Source organism: Suncus etruscus, chromosome 1, assembly GCF_024139225.1.
Source record: "Suncus etruscus isolate mSunEtr1 chromosome 1, mSunEtr1.pri.cur, whole genome shotgun sequence".
Classification (NCBI taxonomy): domain Eukaryota; kingdom Metazoa; phylum Chordata; class Mammalia; order Eulipotyphla; family Soricidae; genus Suncus; species Suncus etruscus.
In genome coordinates this window covers 45,481,026-45,505,110 of record NC_064848.1, presented here as the reverse complement: position 1 = coordinate 45,505,110, position 24,085 = coordinate 45,481,026, and the positions used below count along the sequence as shown (strand labels likewise).

General features: G+C 36.1%; 1 protein-coding gene across 1 annotated transcript in view; it reads right to left on the bottom strand.

The window, feature by feature from the left end:
* ADAMTSL1 (ADAMTS like 1) overlaps positions 1-24,085 on the bottom strand; it is a 503,362-nt gene that overhangs the window by 201,419 nt on the left and 277,858 nt on the right. The window contains 1 exon segment of the mRNA XM_049769401.1: positions 17,222-17,351. Within this exon segment, the coding sequence (XP_049625358.1) occupies positions 17,222-17,351 (130 nt within the window).

Here is a 24,085-nt window from a genome sequence, read left to right as displayed (position 1 = left end):
ATACCACAAAGTCAAATCTGACAGTGGGGTGCATCTTATAAGGAAGATCTGGCTCCACTACCAGTTTTTTCTCCACAAAAGAAGTCTGGCATCATTTTCTACACAAAAAAAGCATTGATAAATGGTATCTATCTAGTTCTGGTGGATTTTACATCAATAAATATCTTCTTATAACAGTTTCCTTCTGTGATTTTTTTCATAACTTGATGAATCTGAAAATTGGACAAGCTCTGAACATTGTTATTTGACTGTTTTCTTGCTACCTTGGGAAAGAAAAGAGGCTGGAAAAATGTGGTAGATGGTGGGTTTGGGGTTGTATAGTTGGGGTTGTAGTAGACCACCTACCAAGATTAAAATAATATTCTTCTAGTTATAGTAGGATATCATGAACATTCAGCTCTGTTTAGGTATACAGCATGATTTAACTTGTTTGTTGAAATGATTCTTACCACAATGGAATTTTTCTTTAGATTCTAATGGATTTTCCTGTAACTGTGTTAGTGCTGCATATACCTCATTTTCTATCATTCAGAAATTAAGTTTTGTGGGGGCTAGAGCAATAGCACAGTGGGCGGGTTCTTTCCCAGGCTTCCTATATGGTACTTTGAGCCTGCCAGGTGCAATTTCTGAGTGCAGAGCCAGGAGTAACTCCTGAGCAAAGGTCGAGTATGGGCCCAAAACAAAAACAAAAATAAAAAAAAAATTAAGTTTTGGAAAATGCATCCTAGAAGCTGTTCCACAATAATCTTAGAGTACTTCAATATATCTTAGAGTACATCAACTTTTTATTCTTTTTTGTTTTGTTTTGTTTTAGGGCTACACCAGCAGTGCTCAGGGGTTACTCCTGGCTCTGTGCTCAGAAATTGCTCCTGGCTCGGGGGACCATATGAGATGCTGGGAATTGAACCCAGGTCCATCCTGGGTTAGCCGCTTGCATGGCAATAATGCCCTACCACTGTGCTGCCACTCTGGCCCCAACTTTTTATTCTAATTAGGAAAAATATTTGTGTTTGACAGGCTTGATTTTTACCAAGATCAACTATACATTTCCTGACTCTATATTTACTCCCGAATCATTTTTGTTTGTTTTTTGGCCACACCCAGCAGTGTTCAGGGGTTACTCCTGGCTCCACTCAGAAATCGCTCCTGGCTCAGGGGACCACATAGGATTCCGGGGATTGAACCCGAGTCAATCCTGGGTCAGCTGCGATTAAGGCAAATGCACTACAGTTGTGCTGCCACTCTGGCCCTTACTCCCTAATCTTTAAAGTAACTTGAGCATTAGTTTTTAAACTGAGATTTCTTTTTACCGTTATCTCTTTGTGGTAAACAAGTTTTCCAATGACACAAGCTCAATATGCAATAATTGGAGGACTTATTATATAATGGGGTGCTAAAAGCTAAATCTATGAAGTAGTTCATATGGCAAGAGATAAAGTAATAGCTTACAAGGAAAAAAGTGAAGAGTAATAATAAATCAGTAATTTGTATTATATAATACTGTCTTACAGAACTCGGCAAACTTTGCAAAATCTCAAATATAAGAACTCTCCCATACATTTACAAGTATGGGAGAAGGCAGGATGCTGGGGTCATATGAGCCAAGTTTTCCACAATGATCTACCATTGTTAAAGATGTGGCACATAAACATCACCATTTGGCCCTTTGTTCTGTCTTCTGTGACATGAGAGAGAGCATGTTTGGAAATGACATACAAATTACAGATAAATATCAAAGTAAAATTCTACTACCGACAGGGACCTCAATTCACTAAATCATACCTGACCCATCTTAGAGAGTTGGCATCACTATTACTGCATTATATGATTTTAGAACATAAATGCATCTGTTTATTATCAATTGAGAATAATAAGAGATATTTTACAGGAAAATTAAGCATTTTAAAGCTTATACAGAAAAGGGATACAGGCAGGATGCAAAACTGAATGCTCTAAGAGTCTTTGAAAACCTTGGGTTGAGACCCAAGGGGAAATATCTAAGTAGTGTATTAATAATGGGTGAATATAATTTCAAGGACAAAATTTCTTTTATAAGTAAAAGAAAAAGATTCAAGTCTATAGTTTTCTTCTTTGGGTCTACTCCTTGAACAGAATCACCCATCTCAGTGTTCCTGTAAGATATATGCTCTTATTTTAAATGTAGCCATTATGATTGTTCATTGCAGTGCTTCTCAAGTATTTTCTGTCATGCCCTCCTAGGAAGAAGAAAACATTTTCCTCACCCCCCCCCGCACGACTGTAAATAGTATCTTTATTAAAAAAAATTTAACCTGCAAAACAAAAATATATACAATAATTTGAGCTGATTTTGTAATCAGAGGTGATGTCTGGATTAATGGCTTCAATGAGCACGTTTTGCAATGCATATATTTTCGAAGCCGGGTTTGAAGTAGGACACAGCAAACTCCCTGCTCCAGAGACATACAGAGACATAAACACCGGGCTTCGCTTGTTATGACAGTGTTTGCTGAGGTCAAACGCGCCCCTCTTTATGGAGCCAGGGGCGCGCCCCACTATTTGAGAAGCATTGATTCATTGTAACAATATGTGTGTTGACCTCTCCATAAGTTGCATCTAGCTCCAGGGACAGGGTATGTCCTAGTCTTGCTTATTTTTTCAAAACCTATGACACATGGATTTTATAAATTGTTACTGAATAGTGCTAGTTTTCCTATAACTAGCAGAAAATGCCCATGTTTCAGGGACTAGAGTTTAGAGATGATAATCAACATAGACATTTTCTTATATAGGCTGAGTATTTGAGAACCATTCCTTTATACAGTTTCTTCTTTCAGTTAAGAAGTGAGCCCTAGTTTACCAAACTGCACACAAGTCACCCACATCCTCCAATCCAAAGACCAGTTTTAAAAGAGATTCCTAAACACACACACACACACACACACACACACACACACACACACACACACACACACACACACACACACACACACACACCCTCTCTCCCTCCCACATACTTGTCAGCTAATACTTGTTACTTAATATTAGTTAAGCACTAGGCTAAGAACTTAACACGCCTACCCTCACCTTGATTCTCTAAGGGTTAAAGACAAAGATACTAAAGCTCTTACAAGTTAAATTGTTTGTTCAAGGGCCAGAAGAGAATAAGTCTCTGCATTGGGTTTTCTGCTGATTTATACCACTATTCAGCCCAATAGTCTTAAGGTGGGAAAAAGGGCTCGGATCAGTGACTTAACACAGTAATCTGAATTAATTTAGGTTGCTTTCTAAATTTGTATTTAAGTTAAAATGAATGAATGGGGGTCAAAGCATGATTAGAAGAATTGGTTGGGGTACTACAAAAGGGAAAAGAATGGTAAACTGAGAATCAGAGAATTAAATCTTGAGGGTGGGAGCAGGGAGAAAAAGGTACTAGAAGGAAGGAAATGATACGGTAAAGTAATAAGGGATTATTTAAATAAAAAAGTGTGTGTGATTTTGTGTGTGTGTGTGTGTGTGTGTGTGTGTAGGGGGATAGTAATACGAGTAATTTTCAAAATGATCAAGATATAAACTAAGCATTAACTAAGCTAGAAGCTGTTAGTAGTGGCAGAACAAAGATGCAAAGCCCCAAGACAGCCTCCGGGTCTTTCCAGATTCATAAACTCAGGCTGTATCTATGGGTGACTTGAGTATTTCTTTGTGAAAATGTTTTCTTAGGAATTGAGTCCTTTGCCTAGTGACTTCAGAGCTGGGTTTTAAGCACTTATTTTAGGTCTATTTTATTTCTCTTTTAGCATGGTTCATTTCTTTTGTGTTTGGCTTTGCACTGAGAAGTGTGTGCTCTAATGAATTTTTGACATCCCTTAAACACAAGTTTTCTCCAAGTATCTAATTCTACTCTTGGCAACTAAGAATATATGATGAAAGCTATCAGCTGGAGATAAAGAAGAGTCTCTGAACTTGTTTGTGACAGTCATGAGGTTATAAACTACTAGGAGGACTGGTTCTTTTCACCAAGGTAATTGCCATGCCTTGAGCTAGTGCCTAGAATAGAATAGGAGAGGGAGGAGGGATGGAGGGGGTAGAAGAAAGGTTATGTGGAGGGGAAGATATCACTAAAAGAGGGCATGACAAGCTCTTTAGTAAGGCTTTGGAATGAAACATACCTTGTTCCAAATCTGAACCTGCCTCTAGATAGTTATATGACCCCTCTAAAGATTTGGTTTCCTCTGTTGGAAAGTTATAATAAGAAGAGTAAATCTTCATAAAATTGTTGGGGAAAATATATACAAAAAATGCATGTTAAGAGATAAGCATTATATCTGGCATAGTGTAAGAGCCCAATAACTGGAAGCTATTTGGGAAGAAGTATCTTGCAAGATGTTCTATATCATGAATATAGTTCTATATCATGGATTGGGTTTTTATTTCCATTTTGATTTTCTTTCCCTTACTCTCTTTTGCATTACTTTTCTTTCTTTCTTATTTTATTTTTCCTCCCACAAATATTTGAAGAGGCAACTGGCTAGGAATAAAACTATAAAAGTTCTTTGATTTTTCTGTAATTTGTCACCAGCTACTCTGATCATCAAAATACAGTTCTTATTTTCAGGACTCATATACCTCATAAGCCTGGCTTCCTTACATTACATCACATGCAAGACTTTCTAGGAAGAGCTAGACTCTATTCCTCTTTTTTCACTTCACCATCGCATGCCTATTCTTGAAAAGCACAACTTATTTAGGACTTAAAGTCAACAATTACTCTTTTTTTTTTGTAGGTTTAATAGACGCTAGAAGAGCTGATTTCTTCTCTTCCTGTCTTTGAACTGCCTAAGAGATCAGGCAAGGGTTAAGAAGACCTGAAGCTAAATTATAGTTAAACCTGATTCTTTAATCTATTTGAAAGTAGATCAACAAGACATAGGTAAAACACTAAAAGACATTGAGACTAAAGACATCTTCAAGAAGGAAATAGCATTCTCCAAACAAGTGGAAGCAGAGATAAACAGATGAGACTATATTAAGCTGAGAAGCTTCTGAGAATTAAAGGAAATAATCTTAGGATACAAAAGCCATCCACAGAAAGGGAGAAGCTATTCACTCAACACCCATCAGATAAGGGGCTAATATCTAAGATATACAAGGTACTGACAGAACTTTACAAGAAAAGACAATCTAACTCCATCAAAAGATGGGGAGAAGAAATGAACAGACAATTTCTCAAAGAAGAAATACAAATGGCCAAAAGGCACATGAAAAAATGTTCCATATCACTAAACATCAGGGAGATGCAAATCAAAACAACAATGGGGTGCCATCTTATGCCACAGAGACTGCCACACATCACAAAGAACAAAAACTATCAGTACTGGTGGAATGCTGGGAGAAAGGAACTCTCATTCACTGCTGGTGAGAATGCTATCTAGTTCAGCCCTTAAGGAAAACAATATTGAGATTCCTCAAAAAACTCAAAACTGAACTCCCATAAGATCCAGCTATACCACTTCTAGGGATATACCCTAGGAGCTCAAAAACACAATACAAAAATCTTTTCTTCACATCTATATTCATTGCAGCATTATTTACAATAGCCAGACTCTGGAAACAACCAAGATGCTCTTCAACAGATGAATGGCTAAAGAAACTGTGGTACATATACACAATGGCATATTATGTAGCAGCTGTCAGGAAAGATGAAGTCATGAAATTTTTCTATGCATGAATGCACATGGAATTTATTATGCTGAGTGAAATAAGTCAGAGGGAGAAAGAGACACAGAATAGTCTCACTCATCTATGGGTTTTAAGAAAAATGAAAGACATTATTAAAATAATCCCTAGATATGAGAGCCAAAAGACTGGCTCATGATATTAAGCTCACAACAAAAGTGGTGAGTGCAGTTAGAGAAATAACTACACTGAGACCTATCATAATAATGTCAATGAGTGAGGGAAATAGAAAGCCTGTCTCAAGTATAGATTTGGTGATAGGAGGAGAGAGATAGGGCATCAGTGATAGGAATGTTGCACTGGTAAAGCGGGTGTTCTTTTTATGACTGAAACCCAACTACAATCATGTTTGTAATCATGGTGTTTAAATAAAGATATTATTTATTTAAAAAAAAACCTGATTCTTTGATCTGTTCCCACACCAGCTGGTTAAGAAAATAAAGGACTAGGAACCTCTGGGATATTTCATGCCTTGCAAGCATGAGCATATGAGTTCAATACCTGGTACTACTCTCCATGTTTGGAGTATCATCTGGGTGGGCCTAGCATTTATATCTGTGGTGCCACAGCAAAGTATGTGATCTCTAACATACCACAGCCAAATGTTTTTAAATATCACACTGAAAGTGTGTGATTCCATGCAATCACTACTACCAAGTAAGCAGACACTGTAATCAAGCATATAAAGCAACTGCAACAACAACAAATACAACAAAGAAAAGCATAAAGGAAGTAAAGGGAAATATAATTTCTAAAATAGAGTAAAAAATGTTTAATGACTACAAAATAATTATGTACATATTATATCTTGTGACTCCCTATTTAGGCAACTAAGAGGGATGAAAGATTCCCCTTTCCTTTTATCTTCCTATATGGGATATATCCAGCAATATTTAGGACCCCCCAAACCTCTACCAGTTATTCTTGGTCTGGGTTTGAAGGGTTCTGCTCAAGTCTAGTGGTATGGTGGTCTGATCTGGTAGTGCTTATGGAGTCAAACTCATGGCCTGGGACATGCCCAACCACCTGAGCTAACACCTTAACTTCCAAGTCTCTATATATGAAACATCTACTACTGGAAGTAAAAAGTGGTGAGTAATTTACATATGCAAGTATTCTTATTACATTACTCCCCTTGTTATTGGAATGATTATGTTCATCTTAAATTTATAGACAGTAGGGTCTTAAGAGATTAAGTTTTCTGAATTTGTCCATTCTCAAGTATTGTGAAGATGTCTAATAAAAAAGATATGACATCTGATTTTTATAAAAATTATTTAAATAAGATACAAACTGTGAATCAATATCAAGTTCTATGCTATTTGGGATGCATAGAAAAAGAGCCCCCTTTGGCTTTGTGAATCACATGAATAACTCCAAGAAGCCAGAAGACAGTTATAAGTCCTGCTCAGGATTTAGAGTCAACAGGAATACGTTGTAGAGGAGTGACTTCAGCTGTCATAGCATAGTCAACAGTCAGTCTCTAGATAGTCACTCCTTAAGTAAAAGTAGAAGGCCTACGAGAAAGCATCTGATCAGTCTAGGCTCTGTGTTAATTCAATGAAAAGCATTCTCTTCTTAGCCTGCTGTGTTTTTAACTCAAATACATTAAGATTCACTTCAGTTGTTGTGGAATAAAATAGTCAAGAGAAAAAGGAACAATGAATAGAAGCATAAGGCAGTATGCTAGGCTCTGATCTGTGACGGATCTTGTAACAGTGGTTTGATGACCTAAGAACTACCTGACCCTTCGCTGGCTCCAGGGCAGGAATAATATTTTTAGATGGATGAACTATTCCTGAACTACATCCCTCAGTTTACTAGGCACAAATCAGAACCTTTTCTTTTCCACTCCCTCATTGTTATGTTATTTAAACACCTCTTTTTCTCCATTCTCTGTCTTGTCTTTTTCCTACTTTGCTTTCCAAGTTTAAGGAACACAGTGATATAGCAGATTTCTAATCCGAAGGCCAATAGAAAAGTTCTTGTCTCAAATTGCAAACAAGGCCTCCTTTCAAAATTCCCAAAGAAAGGCACTGGGTACACTTTGGCAGCAATAATTCTCATTTCAAAGTTTTGGCCCAATGATTGCTTGCCCTTAAATTGTTGCTTCAGGACATTAGAAAAGCGGGATTAAAGGGAAAATAAAAAAGAGCAAAAAGTAGAAAAGATTTATTCTGAGAGTCTTCACTCTAGTTCTGTGGATTGATTTGTAAGCTGAAAGATTTGTGGACCATAAACCTCTATGTTCTTATCAGCAGATAGAGGTGATATTCCTTTTCCAGCTGTTTCTAAGCAATGGCATTGATGAGTGGAACCACTTTATCAGCTTTTGGGATAGCGATGATCAGAGGAAGTTGTTTAATTTAACAAGTACATTTAGCCACTTAAAATATCAAAGACTGAAGTGCCATGGCTTTTCTGACTTCCAAAGCAGGCTTTACCTGATTAAGTTTGTTCCTCACTATAAACCTACCATGTGCTGGGTGTTATATTTTTTCCACAATACTCAGCACATGGTAAGTATTCAATAAATATGTATTCAATGCAAGGAACTCTAGTTATTTTAAAGGGCATCAAATATCTAGATTTAGATGTACTCTTATAAGTAAATTATGCTTTTATTACATAAAAAAACCATTAAGGCCTTATAAAAATGTTTACTATTTTGATGAACATTGGTAACTTTTAAAGATAATGCCATGATGCTATTGATCAAAATTTTTTTATGGAAATGTTAGTACTGTTTTCTGTAGACTTCTCATAGATTTTTAATTTATAATTAGAGAGAGCCTCTATTTTCTAACTGATAGAATTTCTTGGTATTCAAGACTTAAATTTGATTCAATGTGTTATTTTTTGTTTGTTTTTGGGCCACACCTATTGACACTCAGGGATTACTCCTGGCTATGCACTCAGAAATCACTCTTGGCTTGGGGGGGGTCATATGGGATGCCAGGGGATCGAACTGCGGTCCATCCAAGGCTAGGGCTTGCAAGGTAGACAACTTACCTCTAGCGCCACTGCTCCAGCTCCTGATTCAATGTGTTTTATAGAATTCAGTTTTTATTTCTCAAAACTTTTATCAAACTATCTAATTATCAGAGAATCACAGAATATTGGTGCTGAGAGGACCACAGAGATCGTCTAGCTGCACCTCTCATAACTTCTTTTGTATTTCCCTCAATTGGGGTTCTACTCTCCTGCAAAGTGAGTGGATAGTCTGAGTTCACAGAATAACATGATAATTGTATACTCAAATAAAATGCTAACATACCTCGGGAAAAATATCAGGATTAGTTGCTGTAAAAATATAATAGTATATGTATTTAGAGTGCACCATTTGAAAAAGTGTACATGCCTATATGTTGATGAAATCTACTCACTGTCACCATTTTAGCTCTGTTGGATGAGCAACCACTATCCTTTGTTTCAAGACAAATTTGGATGTTCTTCTCTGTATAACATCCTTTAATAACACAAAATTGCCACTAGGACATCAAGTCTAAATAACTTAACATATATTGGCTTATTCTGAATCTAGTCTCTGCCCACACTCTAACACTGGCTTCCAATTATTTTCTTTTCTTGTACTTATGCTTTGTTTTGTCTACAATATATCTCCCCTCTCCTCTTCACTTGGCTAATTTTTTTATGGTTTACTATTCATCATAGGCATTCCCTTCTTTATGAAGGTTTCCTTTAATCTCAGGATTCACTGAATTCTGTACTTGCTTTACTGATACTAATTACGATGTTGAAATTTTCTTTCTCCAGTGATTGATAATTTTTTCCTTGTTTGTTGTTGAGCCATATCTCAAGATGGGCAAAGTATATTCCTAGCTCTGTGTTCAATAGTAACTTTTGGGGGTGCTCAGGAAACAATCTGTGATACCAGGGATCATCCCTACATTGGGAAGCACCTTACCTCATGTTCTATATTTCTATATCACAATTAGTAACTTTTAAAGGATGATTTTTAGTCTTTTAAGAATGTTTGGAAATAAAAATTTATAGGATTTGTTCATGACAATGTTTAGCAGCTTTATTGAATTGAGATGCAAAGTACTGTCTACATTATTTTTTATGTGTATGCTGGTTAATTTAAATGGTTTATATAAATTTTTCCCAGAGTCTAAGCACAATTATGATCTAAGAAGGTTATCCCTTTATATAAGATAATAAACCTGAGAAGCTTCTTTGTTAGGACTTAATATAATGGATCTGTATTATATAAGTCCTAGCACTATTTATCTATTTTTAGAATGAATCCATCTGTTCTTTCAGGTGACAAGCTAGAAAAGTAGATCCAGTCCCCTTGATTTTTACCCTAGATTCATGTAATACCTAAATATATGCAAAAAAGTGATTTCTTACACTATAAACACTCATTTAACACATGTCTGAAGCTCATGTAACAGTGGATATATAAACATAGAACAATTCTCTTTAAGGGAAATATTTAGGCTCCAAAAAAGGCAAACATACATGAAACAATACTGACCCTTATTAATGTCAAAGTGTTGCTGTATAGACAATATAGCAGGTATGGTACTTGCCTTGCATACAGTCAACCCAGGTTTTGGCCTTTGCACCCATATGGTGCCCTGAACACAGAACAAGGAGTAAATCTTGAGCACAGCTGGGTATGGTTCCCCAACAAACAAATAGAACACAAAACAACAAAATGCATTTGTGAATGGTTTGGACAGCTGGGCCAATACATTCCGGGGAGAGAAACTAAAAGAGGTTGACATTAGATCAACTAGGTTTTAACAGGTTCCCAATTGTAATTTGCTCATTAGTAACGGATGAAACAAGGTGGCAGTGTTGGATGTATGTTGATTTACCAAGGAAGATGACAAGAGTAATCACATAAGAATTCCAAAGGCGCCTGAAAAATGGCTTCCAAGTCTGGGCTTGATTTCTGTGGATACCAGTGAGCCTTTCCTTTAAGTACTTAAAAGTTTGTATGGACAGAGCCAAAATGCAGCATATGGAAATTTTGGGAGCACAGCAGAAGATAAACCAATAAACTAATATTTGGAGAGCATGTTGAAACTGTAACCCTTAAAAAACAACTTGTCAAAGGAGAAGGTGCCTGCAAAGCCTTAAAACTCCATGAAATAAATTAATATGTGGTTGTGTTTAAAGGCAACATCTTCTGCACTTAATAATTTAAGGCAAAAATTAAAAAACAAGGTATTAGACATCTTTTGCTGCTAGTAGGCTTAGACTTTGTTAGTCTACAATAAAGGCAATTTGAAGTATGCCTTTAAGACATTTTGTTTTAACTCTCTTGTCTCCAGTATAGATTCACAAACTTCTTTTATAGATCTTGCTGGTTCTAGGAATCACTCTAAAGTTGAGAAAAGAGACTGGGGCAGGGGTGGTGGTGGGGTTGGGGGGCAGAAGCCAAGCACTGTTCCTGGAATTATGGGCTTTTTCTCCTTCTCTGTTTATCTATTCTGTACCACTCAGCTGTTCTCTGTTGCACAGAAATAAAAGTTTAGTTTAAAAAGTATGTTAGAACAAAGCTGCAGAAATTGCCTGGAATTTCCTTCATTTTCAGCCATCTGGCTTTCATTGCTTACTTCTTTCCCCTCCTCCTCGTACGTTTACCAAATCTTTTCAACACACGCTGGCCAAGCTATCAAATGCTTATAATTAAGAACAGTCATACTTTTTTTTTTTTAAGGTAGTGCTTTTTGGCTTTTCTTGGGCTGTTCATGTCATTGCTAGTAAAAACTAGAGAGATAGTCAATAAAGCTCAGTCATTAGGACTTTGTTGAAAAAGGAGAGAAAATCTAATCAAAGTCTTGAATATAAAAACATGCTTTATTTCAAACAAAAGTTATTTCCCTCTGAGAAATAAAAGGGAAAGTGAAATTTTCCCCTCAAAACAATTATGATTCTATTTTGTAGATGAAAAATCTTAGAATCGCCCAGATAGCTAGAACTTCTGAAAGGTCACAGAGTTAAACACAAGTTTTGTTAGTTGGTTTTTACTTTTATGTCCCCAGGGGTGCTAAAAATATTTAATGCAAATTATTAAGGAAAAATAAAGTTGCCACATAATGCATATCTATGCACATATAAAATAATACTGCCTCATTTTCAAAATTATATATCAACTAACATTATATATGCATCTACCTGTATTTGTTCACATAGAAGGGTGTGAACAAATGATTTAGAGAGATATAATTGTAGAAAGAAGTAAGCAGAAATGTAGAATATAATAGGGAAAGGGTAGTGAAGATATGTTTTATTATGCTATGCTTTTTGATAAATTGAAATATAATTGATATTACACTAGATTATTTATCAGGTATACAACTTGATTGATATCTGTGTACATAGAAAAATCACAAATTAAATTCAGGCTATGTGCCGCAACATACATATTTACAAGTTTTCTTAATATAAACTTCTAAAACTTTTAAGACTTATTGTTTTGAATATATAATATAGTAAATATAACAGTATTAATTATGCTCTCACTGGTTACTTTGCATCTCATTGGTTATTTTTTTTTGTATGCTTGAGTTTTAAAGAATGACATTATTGGTATATTATTCAAAACTTTCTATTTTTTCCAGGAGAGATGCACAAGAGATAGTACTGTCTTTGTGTTCAGGGAACCACACAGTAGCCTGGATGTGACCCAAATCTCTGCATCTAAAATGTGTTGTCCAGCTCATTGAATTATCTCTCTGATTCCTCCAGCATTTTCTTATTAGGAAGAAAAAGACTCTGTCTCCTCTATGACTGGTCTTACCTCCCCCCCTTTTTTTGTATAGTTTAACTTTTAGTTAATCTAATCTATCACTGAAGGACGAGCAGGCAAGAGACTAAAATTATTTTTTATTCATTTTAATGATAATTTATTTTCTTTTCTACTAACTCGGAAAGAAAACTTTTAGTATTTTCTCACATGAAATGATGGTCATAATTTCTTCTGGCCAGTAGTAGGCAAGATTATTTGTATATTAACTCCTGTCTTCAATATATTTTCCATTTCTCCTGGCAATCAATTTTTTTTTTCTGGATACTACTAAATGCTCCTCAAATCTCCCCTGTGTCCTACCTGGTTCTTGTCAAGCTTGCCATATTCTTATTCAGGGGATATTTTGCTGCACTTCACATCTAACAAGGGGTTACTTATTCTTAGATCATTCTTTATATTAGTACAGTAGGACCTTCCCTAACAAGGCTTCATTCAACATCGTTTTGTTATAATGCTGAAAAAAAATCAATTTCTGGCTGGAGTTAGCATGCATGGGGTGAATTTTGGAAGCTCTCCCCAAATCTGTGGTCTTTTTCTTTGAAAATTCTGATCTCCTCTATTCCTGGTTCCATTCCATCCCCCTTCCTATTCCATATATGTACATAGGGGGTTCTTTGTATGTATCAGTGATCCAATTTGAGTGAGAATGGCTTTGAGTAGGTCCAGCAATGAAAGAATGACCTGTCTTGGGCTCAGTTCTGAGCTGATAGAAAGACTCTCGTCACTTGGGGACCCTAAACTGGAATAAGCAGGTTGTAAAACAAATAAATGAACTAATGAATATACATTTTTGTTAATATTAGAAGCATTTGGGGTCATAAGAAATTTGATCATATTTTCATGACCTGAATAGACTTGAATAGGCACTGAATTCCTATTCATATTAAGTATCATTGAATTCTTATTCATATTAAGTAGCCTATGCTAAAACATGTTTTATCGTGTGTCATTTCAACTTAAAGTCATCATTTCCAAGAACCTAGCAATGGCTGCAAATAAGGATTTAGATATTTAAAACCCTCAACAAAGAGAAAAGACTCTAATAATGACATCTTCAGCACCATCTGTGAGTGGAACAAAGGTGAAGGGAATGGAGATGAAAAAGTTTTGAAGTCGTCCCAACTATCATTAATGTCTATACCTCACTATGTGCACAATTGGCACTATTATTTTATACTCATTTTTTCAGTAAACAGAGACTATGAATACATAATTCATACATGATAGGTACTGGTTACATAAAAGAGAGAATCAAGATATAAAAATGGAAATAAGGGCTTTGCAGTATTATCTATTGGGGGTGTTAGCCACACATAGTAGTGCTCTAAGGCTTAGTAATAACTGCACTCAGGGATCACACCTAGTGGGCTTGGGGGACTGACTATATGGGGTGCCAGAGACCAAACCTGGGTCAACCACATGCAAGGGAAAATGCTCTATCTGCTGTACTATGGCTTTGGTTCTAAAAATATAGTCTATTTTGAAATGCTTTAGAACTATAAAGACAGTCCATGTGCACACATATGTACACACACAAACTGGAATAATCAAAATAGCTTCTATCTGAAAGCATACCCATCTTACTGTGAATAACTAGGAGTGAAATGTGTCTGTCCAAAACAGGTGAAAATTAGACAGGTGCATCAATACCAGCTCTGCCATTCACATGGAAGTAAAAGAAAATTGTAATTGTATTCTCTCTCTCTCTCTCTCTCTCTCTCTCTCTCTCTCTCATACACACACACACACACACACACACACACACACACCATATCCATAAAGTTTGCCCTTTAGAGTCCTAGAGTCTCTGGTAGTATTCTCAGTATTATCAAATAACTCTGACTACCTATAACAACAACAAAAAGCCTCAACTGCTCTTGAGGACAAAAAAGGTGCTTGGAAAAGCCACTTATCTTATCCAAGGTTTCCATACAGGCATGAGTCCTGTGATTAAAATACAAAGCATTATTTTCTAAATTAAAAAACAACAACAACTATTTTTTAACACAAGGGTAACAGGACAGACCAAAGGTTCAAAATATCCTGTGTAGAAATTGGGGGCCCATCAGAGGACATAGCAAGACTAGTATGGGACAATTGGTTCTTGTCCATTAAGAATAATGAATAAAAGATTGAAATTGCTCCCAAAGGAACAGAAGCTATGTAGCAAATCAAAACACTACTATGCTCTGCTCAAAACACATTTTGTCTTCCATATACTCCTTACACAAATCTTCAGAAGGAGATACATACCAGGATATATAAAAACAGTCCACAGAAGATGTACATCATTATATTTTTATTTTGAAAGAGAAAAATTTCTGTTTTAATTCTTGAGTGAAGGATGAAGAGAGTAATTATATCATATCACTGTACTATAGCTCTCTCTATTTATTTTAAAATTTAATAATTATACAATTTTCAGCTGTGTAGGATTGTTCCCTACCTTGTCCTCTGTTCTGCCTAGAAAGAAAACTTGTCTGTCTGTCTGAACGGGCTGGTGGAAAATAAAAAGTGCTGAGTTTATCTGGAGCAAATGCAATAATGTTAAGTCCAATAAGAGTCCTTGTTCATGAATCCATACAAAGGTTAGAGTGTAAATCAAGTTTATTTAACTTAGACACAGTCAGTACTTTGCAGATGGGAATGAACATTTTGCATTTAACTCTTCTACATGTCCCCAAAGATTTGTAAGTCCCAGATTTTCTCAATTACCAAGACCCAGGTACTGATGTCTCAGCAATATGTCAGCTCATCACTCCATTTGAATGTCATTATAATGTGTGGATGTGGTTAGAAGACACATGTATGTCTTTGCTTTTAAGGTGATAGTAAATAATCAGAACAGAAATGTCATCAATTCTCAGCAGAAAGCTGTAGCAGTAGCAGTCTATAGAATAATGAAAAAAAGGGGGCCTGAGAGATAGCATAGCAGTAGGGCATTTGCCTTGCATGCAGCCAATTCAGGACAGACAGTGGTTTGAATCCCAGCATCCCATATGATCCCCATTCCTGCCAGGAGTGATTTCTGAGTGCAGAGCCCCTGAGTGCCTCTGGTGTGACCCAAAAAACAAACAAACAAAAAACAAAACAAAACAAAAAAGAATAATGAAAATGTCATGGAAATTGTTGTTTGGGTAGAGTGATCTAAAATCATCTAGTATATCCAATTTCCTTTGCAGAATTGGGAACAAAAAAAGAGGGACACTGGACAAATGTCACAGGGCATCTGAGTGACAGAACTTAAATGAGAACATTTTTATGCCCTAGTAGTCAAGGCCTTTGCATGTTGTTTACCCAACTCCATTCCGCTTTTTTCCTTAATGGAGTAACTGTAGTAAAAAGCTGGAGATTATGCCCCTTTTCTATGTGGTGAGGTTAGGCTCACTCAAATGGAGAGTGGGTAGGCCATCCCTGAGATGTGGGGACCAGATGGGGGATTGTAAGCACTTTATACAGTTTTAGCAAATCTGATCCTTATTTTTTGAGTCAATCTTAGTGGCTTCTGACATCATGGGTGAGGTATTCTTCAATTATTAGTTGACATTATGGGGTTGTCTTGGATAATCTGTTAGATTCAGTCCTACATCTGATGGGGGCAACAAGAAATCACATTCATATTTGTATACATATATATGTATGTATATTTGTATGCATAACAGATAAAACAAATCTGGTGAACAGAAGGAATAATTTCAGTAGTGTGGAACTGTGGTTGGACTGGACTCTGATCTTATTTGAGAAAGGCTGAAATTCACATCTTCTAAGTCAAAGAAAGGCATCATCTACTTAGTTGAGAAATCATACAAGCAGCATCAGTTTAACCAGGAAGATGCTAATTCCTGAATTCCACTTGCTTCTCACATAATATGCTTTGCAGAAACAAAAAATATTGAGAGGCAATATTATCCTTCATGTCTAGGATATAACCTTTTCTATTAACATTCTTCATTCTATCAGTAGACAGTGATGGTGTGGCTTTGGTTCATGACATGTTTCCCTTTGAAGGTAATCACAAATAAAATGGTTTATCTTCCACAGAAATTTGCTCCAAACAAATATCATTAGGCAAGTCTTTCAAGATACTATGAAATTCTGTTAACTGAAGAAGTGATTGGATTGATTAAGACTCAAGGTTGGATAATAATGAGACACAGACAGAGCTGAACAATGAAATGCTCTAATTGATTTTATGCATGTGGAATCACATACACATACACACACACACACACACACACACACACACACACACACCAGAGCATACCATAATTAATCTGCATGCTCTGTGGACCAATTTCATAGTGCATCAATTTTACCACCCAGATGCTCCAGTTTTTTAAACTCTGCAATCCACAAGCCAATCCATTGCTATGGTGTGAGGACTTGGGACAAAGGCTAAAAGGTGGCAGAGACCATGAAGTCTGCGGTCAGTTCATATTCCCTTCAGGGCAAGAAGAAGTGCAGCATATGCACATACCAGCCATGCCACAGACGTACTTCACTGCAGAAGCCTCTGGACCTGAGCATGACCACTGGGCTGGAATTCCAAAACCCTGGTTTCAATTAAATTTAAGTGGATTTGACTAAAAGTTTGAACTGATGCTAATTGGTTTTCAAAACACTGGGCAACAAAAAGCATCCTGGTTTTGCCCACAGGCAGATGCACCCAGTTCTGAACATGCTTTTGGATACTAGGGCAGGGAACGAGCCCCTTACCTTGCTGGGCAGGGATCCAAACTGCAAGATTTGAGGAGCTGTGGGGGCCGGCGGCTGGTCACGCACAGGTTCTCATCAGCAGGCTCCCGTGTCTGTTTGTTCAGGCAGCTCACCACAGCCTCCTGGACACCTGTATACAAATCACACTGTCAGGCCAGAGTGGGCGTGTGTGGGGTGATGAAGTGTAGACAAGGCAGCTGGTGAGAGGTCACTGCAATCGGCAAGACTTAAGCTGCATGTCAGACACGGCATCTGAATCCCAGGACAGCACATCTTGTCAAACATCACTTGATCTGGGAGAAAGTACACATTAGTCCTTGAGGAGGGCAACTCCTCCAAAGATGGGAGGTTGCTACCAGAACTGATGAAAAGTTTTAAGGAATTTGACCAAACAATATAGTTTCTGAAGTCAGAATATGATTATTGAATGCTGGAGGACAGTCCAAATAAATGGCCTCAAGACATACATAGGAATAGTTATTCTTAAACCAATGGGAGGTTATGTGCATGGAAGGACTAGCAATATATATTTTATATCCAACAAACTACAATTTAATATGCTTCTGGGTCTCTGATGGTTTTCTTTTCATTTTGGTTCATTTCTGTAGTGACGCAGAGAAGTTCTGGAGGTTGGAACAAAAACAAAACAAGGCCCATATTGTTATCATCCAACAATCTTTTCTACATCAATAAAAATATCCTCCCAGTGATACTTGTGTGCCCCTTCCTCAGATTTTGAATGGTAAAGGGCACAACATTGGGATTAGTTCTTCTGAAGTGTGTGGGATCCCTCACAAAGACATTGTGGAATAGAGAAATCTTTAAATGGGCAATGGAATGGCAGGCATTTGATTCTTTCTGCTTTTGCATAACTAAAATTTCACAAAGAAAAGAGAACCAGCAAAGTACTGAGACTAAATGCTTGATGAGCATAACCTGAAAGATATCTACATCAGGTAGATCTTACTTTTATTCCCATTTTACATATAAAGAAATCAAGACTTAAGAGGGAAAAGATGTACTAAAGTCATACGATTGATAACTGGTGAAGTTGTGTGTGGTTGGACTTTAGCATAGAAGTTTTGCTGATTGATAGAAATAACTGAACCAAAAGCCAAAAAAAATATATAGTAAGAGATCAAGTGGGTGGTATGACTAGATGGAAGAGTTCTATGCACAATCCTGGAGAGATATTAGTACTTTTGTGATGTGGAGTAATAACATTGTCCTGGAAAACCTATACATATTAGCTCTCTTGCAAAACTACCACATTAATAATTCCACAAATAGAGTGAGTATTGTATCTGCTGGAGATATCTAGGAATAGCATAGATATTTGTCTGGAGTCACCTTGGAACATTCTTACATAACTTGAGTTTAGTCACATTGTTGTCAACACAGTGTAACTATACAACATAAATGTACATATAGAGATGTTTTTGCTAAATATTCCTTTAGTTTATATATAATACATTTATATCTCATTTTTATTAATAGCATTGCTTCACCAATTACTATCTCATATAGTACTTTAATAATATAATACCAAGTACATTATTATTGTCCTGTTGCTTTCCTCCTGCTATTTCCTTACATTTTACCAAGAAGTTGTGACCCCAAGCAATATGAATATATGTCCTGCTGATGTTATATTAGCTTATGTTTATTAGCAGTATTATAGATTTTATGTTTTACCTTTTTAAAAATTGATTTATTTAAGCACCACAGTTACAACATTGTTCATTGTTGGGTTTCAGTCATACAATGTACACCATTCTTCACCAGTTAACTTCACCAGTTAAATATTTCCCATCATTAATCCTATCACTGTTTCTCTTCCAACACAACACTCCAACCCCTGCCTTGCTCTAGGGCAGGGAATTTGCTTCTCTCTCTCTCTATCTTCTCTCTCACTCTCTCTTTGTACTTTTGAATGCTGTAGTTTGCAGTATTGTTAATAAAGGGGAGCCTTGCCTTTTAGTTTCTCCAATTTCAACATTGAGTTCTTGTCAAGAGTAATGAGTTCCAACTACTATTGCACTGGGAGACCCTTCTCTACTCGAGCTACATTCAGGGATCTTTGTGGGGCAATTTCTACCCTGGGCTGAACCTCCTAATCTTTGTCTTAATTGTATTCAGTATTATTACCATACTATGTCTTATTTTTTCTTAAATTCATATAAGTGAGATTATTCAATGTCTCTCCCTTTCCCTCTGGCTCATTTCCTTCTTGATATATTTTTTTTACAAGACTATATGTTTTAGGGAGTTTACCTACTTACCTACCCAAATTATCCACCCACCTACCTACTTATCCACCTACCTATATAATCATACCCTGTCCATCACCAAACTACCAATATTTGTCCACCAGAATTCACTGGATAGATAACCTACAACTTATCCTTTGCTCCTTTATCTTTCCCATGATAACTTTAGTTCTGTCATTAGAATTCAAGAGTTTAGCCATATTACCATTTAAATAATGTATGTACACACTTCAAAAGGTGTTTGGGATGCCTATGGACCTTCTGATAATCCTCATTCAACTTGCCTGTGGTTCAGTGAGGATACAATGCTGCTCCTGAACCTATAGATATGAGGATTATGCAAGCAACTCAACTAGTACTTAGGGACATCTCAAGGTGCAGCTGGAGATGCCTTGTGAACCATGTGGTGCTGGGGATCAACTTGAAGATGACCCCATGTAAGGCATGTGCCTTGAATCTCTAATAACTTTCCAGCTTCTAAAAAGAGGTATTTTAAAATTCAAATTCAAACTTTCTTTCTTACTTCCTATTGTATAAACATTCAAACCTAAAAACAAAATTAGATATAACATTTAACCACTAGCTATAGTGGCACCTTTTATATTTTGTTTTTATTTTTATAAGAATTTTATGAGCTTCAGAACTTAATTTACATATATCTCAGCCAGTTCAGGGTGGAACATTGAAGATTTATTCTCAATATTTAAATTATTCCATTATATTTTGTAATGCTGACTTCAGGATATTCTCTTAGTTGCAGCTAAGAGGAGCCATTTGAAATTCATGGCATGCAAATATAGAAAACATTTCACACACAAAAAATGTTGATGTCATTATTGATTCCTCCCATTGGAATATTCTGGCATTATGAAGGCAATGATGACAGGCATTGGATGAAGCTAACTAGGTCATACAAAATCTAGAGCTGTGGTTATATTAGACATTAGTTTTCAATTAATTTGTCTACCTGGTAGTGTTCAGGAGAAACTGGTATTTATTATGAAATATATTTTGGCTTTTTTAATTGTTGAAAACCATCTGACATTGAGATGATAATCATCCTGAGGTAGGAAATGACAACTGGGTTTGTTAGTCGCCTTGCCTTAAAGTACTTACTAGGGTGCTTGGGAGATGTGCAAATGAGAAAACTGCTTTCCACTTCATGAATGTCTTACTTACAGAACTGAGGTCCTTCTATAAATAGCAAAGAATGCATGTAACAAGAACTAAATATTTCCCTTAAAATACTTCAATAATCTTTTTGATATGCAGAAAAAAATTATATTACCTCAAATCAATAATTTTAGTTAATATAAAAATGCTTCCAAAGAAATGGAGTACTTAAGAAGTATTCTAGAGTTACTAAATTCTACTAGGTCTCTTGAAACATTCTACTAGGTCTCTTGAAACATCTAGAGCCATGAAGATTAGAAACCTCAGCTTTCTTAGAGGAATCATAGAGTGGTAGGGGAACTAAGGACAGAGTTTTGCCATAATAAGAACCTGGAACCAACCCTGTGGTCAGCACACAATACATTTTGGTAGTATAAATGTATGAAATGTTTAAAGGCAGGGCATCCTATGCATATAGAACACTTTAGGTAAGGGAAGGTAGGAATGGGGTGGCCGAAGGAAGGAAGACTGATTGAGGGAGTAGCCCTGCATATGAAGATTTTATCTGCAAGTTCGTAGTATATTTGTACTAAGAGAATCAAGTCAGGATGTGAGAAGTTAGCTCATTGAGCTCTTGCCAAATAATCTAACATTTGGAATTAGAAGGACACTTTAGGCCAGTGTTTCTTGAAGTGGCCAATATTGTCCCCCTCAAATGGGAGCATTCGGAGATCTGAATGTAATTGAGATTACGATTTCTCTTGTTTATTTAAAGAAGGTAGATGTTCTGGAACCAGAGTGACTATACAGTGATTAGGGTATTTGCTTTGTTCATGGCCCAGCTAGGTTTGATCCTTGACATCACATATGATACTCTTGAGCCCACTAGAAGTGATTTAAATTTGGGTCACCCAAATTAAAAAAAAAGTTAAAAAAGAAGGTGAATATCATGGTGAGCATTGAGTGATTGAGTTTTTTTTTTTTTTTTTTTTTTTTTTTTTAGTGTGTGTGGTTGTTTGCATGGTAGAGAGAGGGGACAGTAGGCCAATAACGTTTGGGAAACTACTTTAAATCAAGACAGCACACATATTGAAGTACAATATAGCAGGTTTTCAAAAAAAAAACATCACTTTAATTCTTATTCAGTTGTAACAGGAAGGGAGGGGTGAAACTCTGGCTAAAGTTGAACTAACTCACTTTATTTGAGGACTGGATTTTGTTACTGTGATGCTTAAAGGTGCAATTTCCAAGTACTTCTCTTACACTCAACAGTACTCAGTCCACTTTATAATTCTGAAAACTCCACTTATTTTGCTTTATTGACAGAAGCACAATTAGTGAGGACACTTAAGATAAAGGAGAGGGGCCCGGAGAGATAGCACAGAGACATTTGCCTTGCAAGCAGCCGATCCAGGACCAAAGGTGGTTGGTTCCAATCCCGGTGTCCCATATGGTCCCCCGTGCCTGCCAGGAGCTATTTCTGAGCAGACAGCCAGAAGTAACCCCTGAGCAACGCTGGGTGTGGCCCAAAAGCCAAAAGCCAAAACAAAAAACAAACAAACAAACAAACAAAAAAAGATAAAGGGAGAAAGAGGTACAAAAATTTTTCTTCTGCTCATCAATTTCAAATTTTCCCCTCATATAGGTTAAGTTTTTAACATTGGTTTTATCATCTAGGAGTTGAAGATAATAAAACTGTTCAGGATCAGATCTCCTTTCCTTAACCATACTTACTTATTAACATACACAAAATTAAAATAGTAAAAGAAGGTAATAGGAGCACAAAAGAAAAAAATTAATGGTTTAGGCTCACTTTCAATCTCCCAGAAAATGGGATTTTCAGCATTTATGTCTCTCAGCATAGCATAATTGTTACATGATATTTGATGACAGCTTGGGAAAACGTAGCCACTAACTTCAGCCTAAATTACTAACTAGTTCCTTCTGGTTGCTACCTCTGCTAGGTGAAAGGTTACTTTTGTGTCTATCCAATTTCACCTCCTGAGATTGCAAACACAATAAAATTTGTCTGACTGGTCTAACAACCCTAAATTGATTTAAATTCTATCTGCTAATCCTGTGTGTTTGGGAGTGGCTAAAGCAAGAATGATAAAAATATATATATATATATATATAACCTCTGGGTTATTTTTGGTCAAAGATGAAAGTGAATAGTACAATAAAATGCCAAACAATGACTTCAAAACATGCATGATGTACCATACATTGAAATACTTTTTGTGTGTATGTACATCATATGGACCACATAACTCATGTATATTTTCACCACTTTGGAATTTTCAGCTCTAACATTTTAGGCATAGATATACTACTTTGGCATAGGGATATGATTGTAGGTGAGTGCACAATTGTTGACAGTTAAATATCTAAGATGTTTCAGAAACTTTATTCTTTTAGTAGAAAGGATGTTACAATTTCTGTCAAACAAGGATGCTCAATTTCTACAATCAGGGAACAATTGTCAGAGAGCAAAGTAAATTTTATTTTCAAACTTATATGTTCCAAAAACATTCTATATTAATAACATCCTATATATTCTCTATGCTAAATTTTATACTCTCAGTTGATTGGCAGAATGGATAGACTATTAAAGAAAAAGGTATCTGGTTATTTATATATTCCATTACTGCTTCTATTTTTCCATATGCTCATAAAATTCCAGGCTTGCCTTGTAACTGAGAACCATAACGGAGAGATCATACAGAGGTTTTTTTTTTTTTAAAGCACACTCATTTTTGTCCACAGGTAATGACTTTTCAACTCAGGTGTGCATGGAAATTGAAAGTCAGTATCAGATGGAAAAATTTAGGTTTTAAAATAACAGGACTCTTCAGAAAAACACATTAGAATTCCATGATCTGTGACAGGAAGACTTAGAAACCAATAAGAATCTCAAAGTCAAAATTATTACATGCTTATCAAAAGATCTGGTAGAGAAAATTGATTGTTTACCACTTCTTGTTCAACTATTTATTCCTTTTCAACCGCAGTAACAATTAGGGCACATTTATTCTTATATTCTCAAGAATGACAACATATGCCTTTTAAAATGAGTTTCCAAAATGTCATATGTCATGGTTTAGGAAACAGTTTAAAGAAAATATATATTACACCAGCTAATAAGAAATTTTGTTGGGAAGTTGAGAATGCAGAACCTTAACATGCCAAGAGGGGTTAATGATCGCCAGTGAAAGGAATTTGGCAGGAAATCAGCCAACATTTCCTCACCTAAAAGTCTCTCGTGGGAATAGATATGGGAGATGGTGGCAATTTGAATTTAATGTATTTTTTTACAGTGTTAAGAGAGACCGTAATCTTAAAGAATGAATTGCTGGTTTAATGTTTTCCTCTCCCTGTATACTTCTGTTCAGCACACCTGAAATGATCAGCTGTGATTGCCTTCGGAATATATATATATATATATATATATATATATATATATATATATATATATATATAT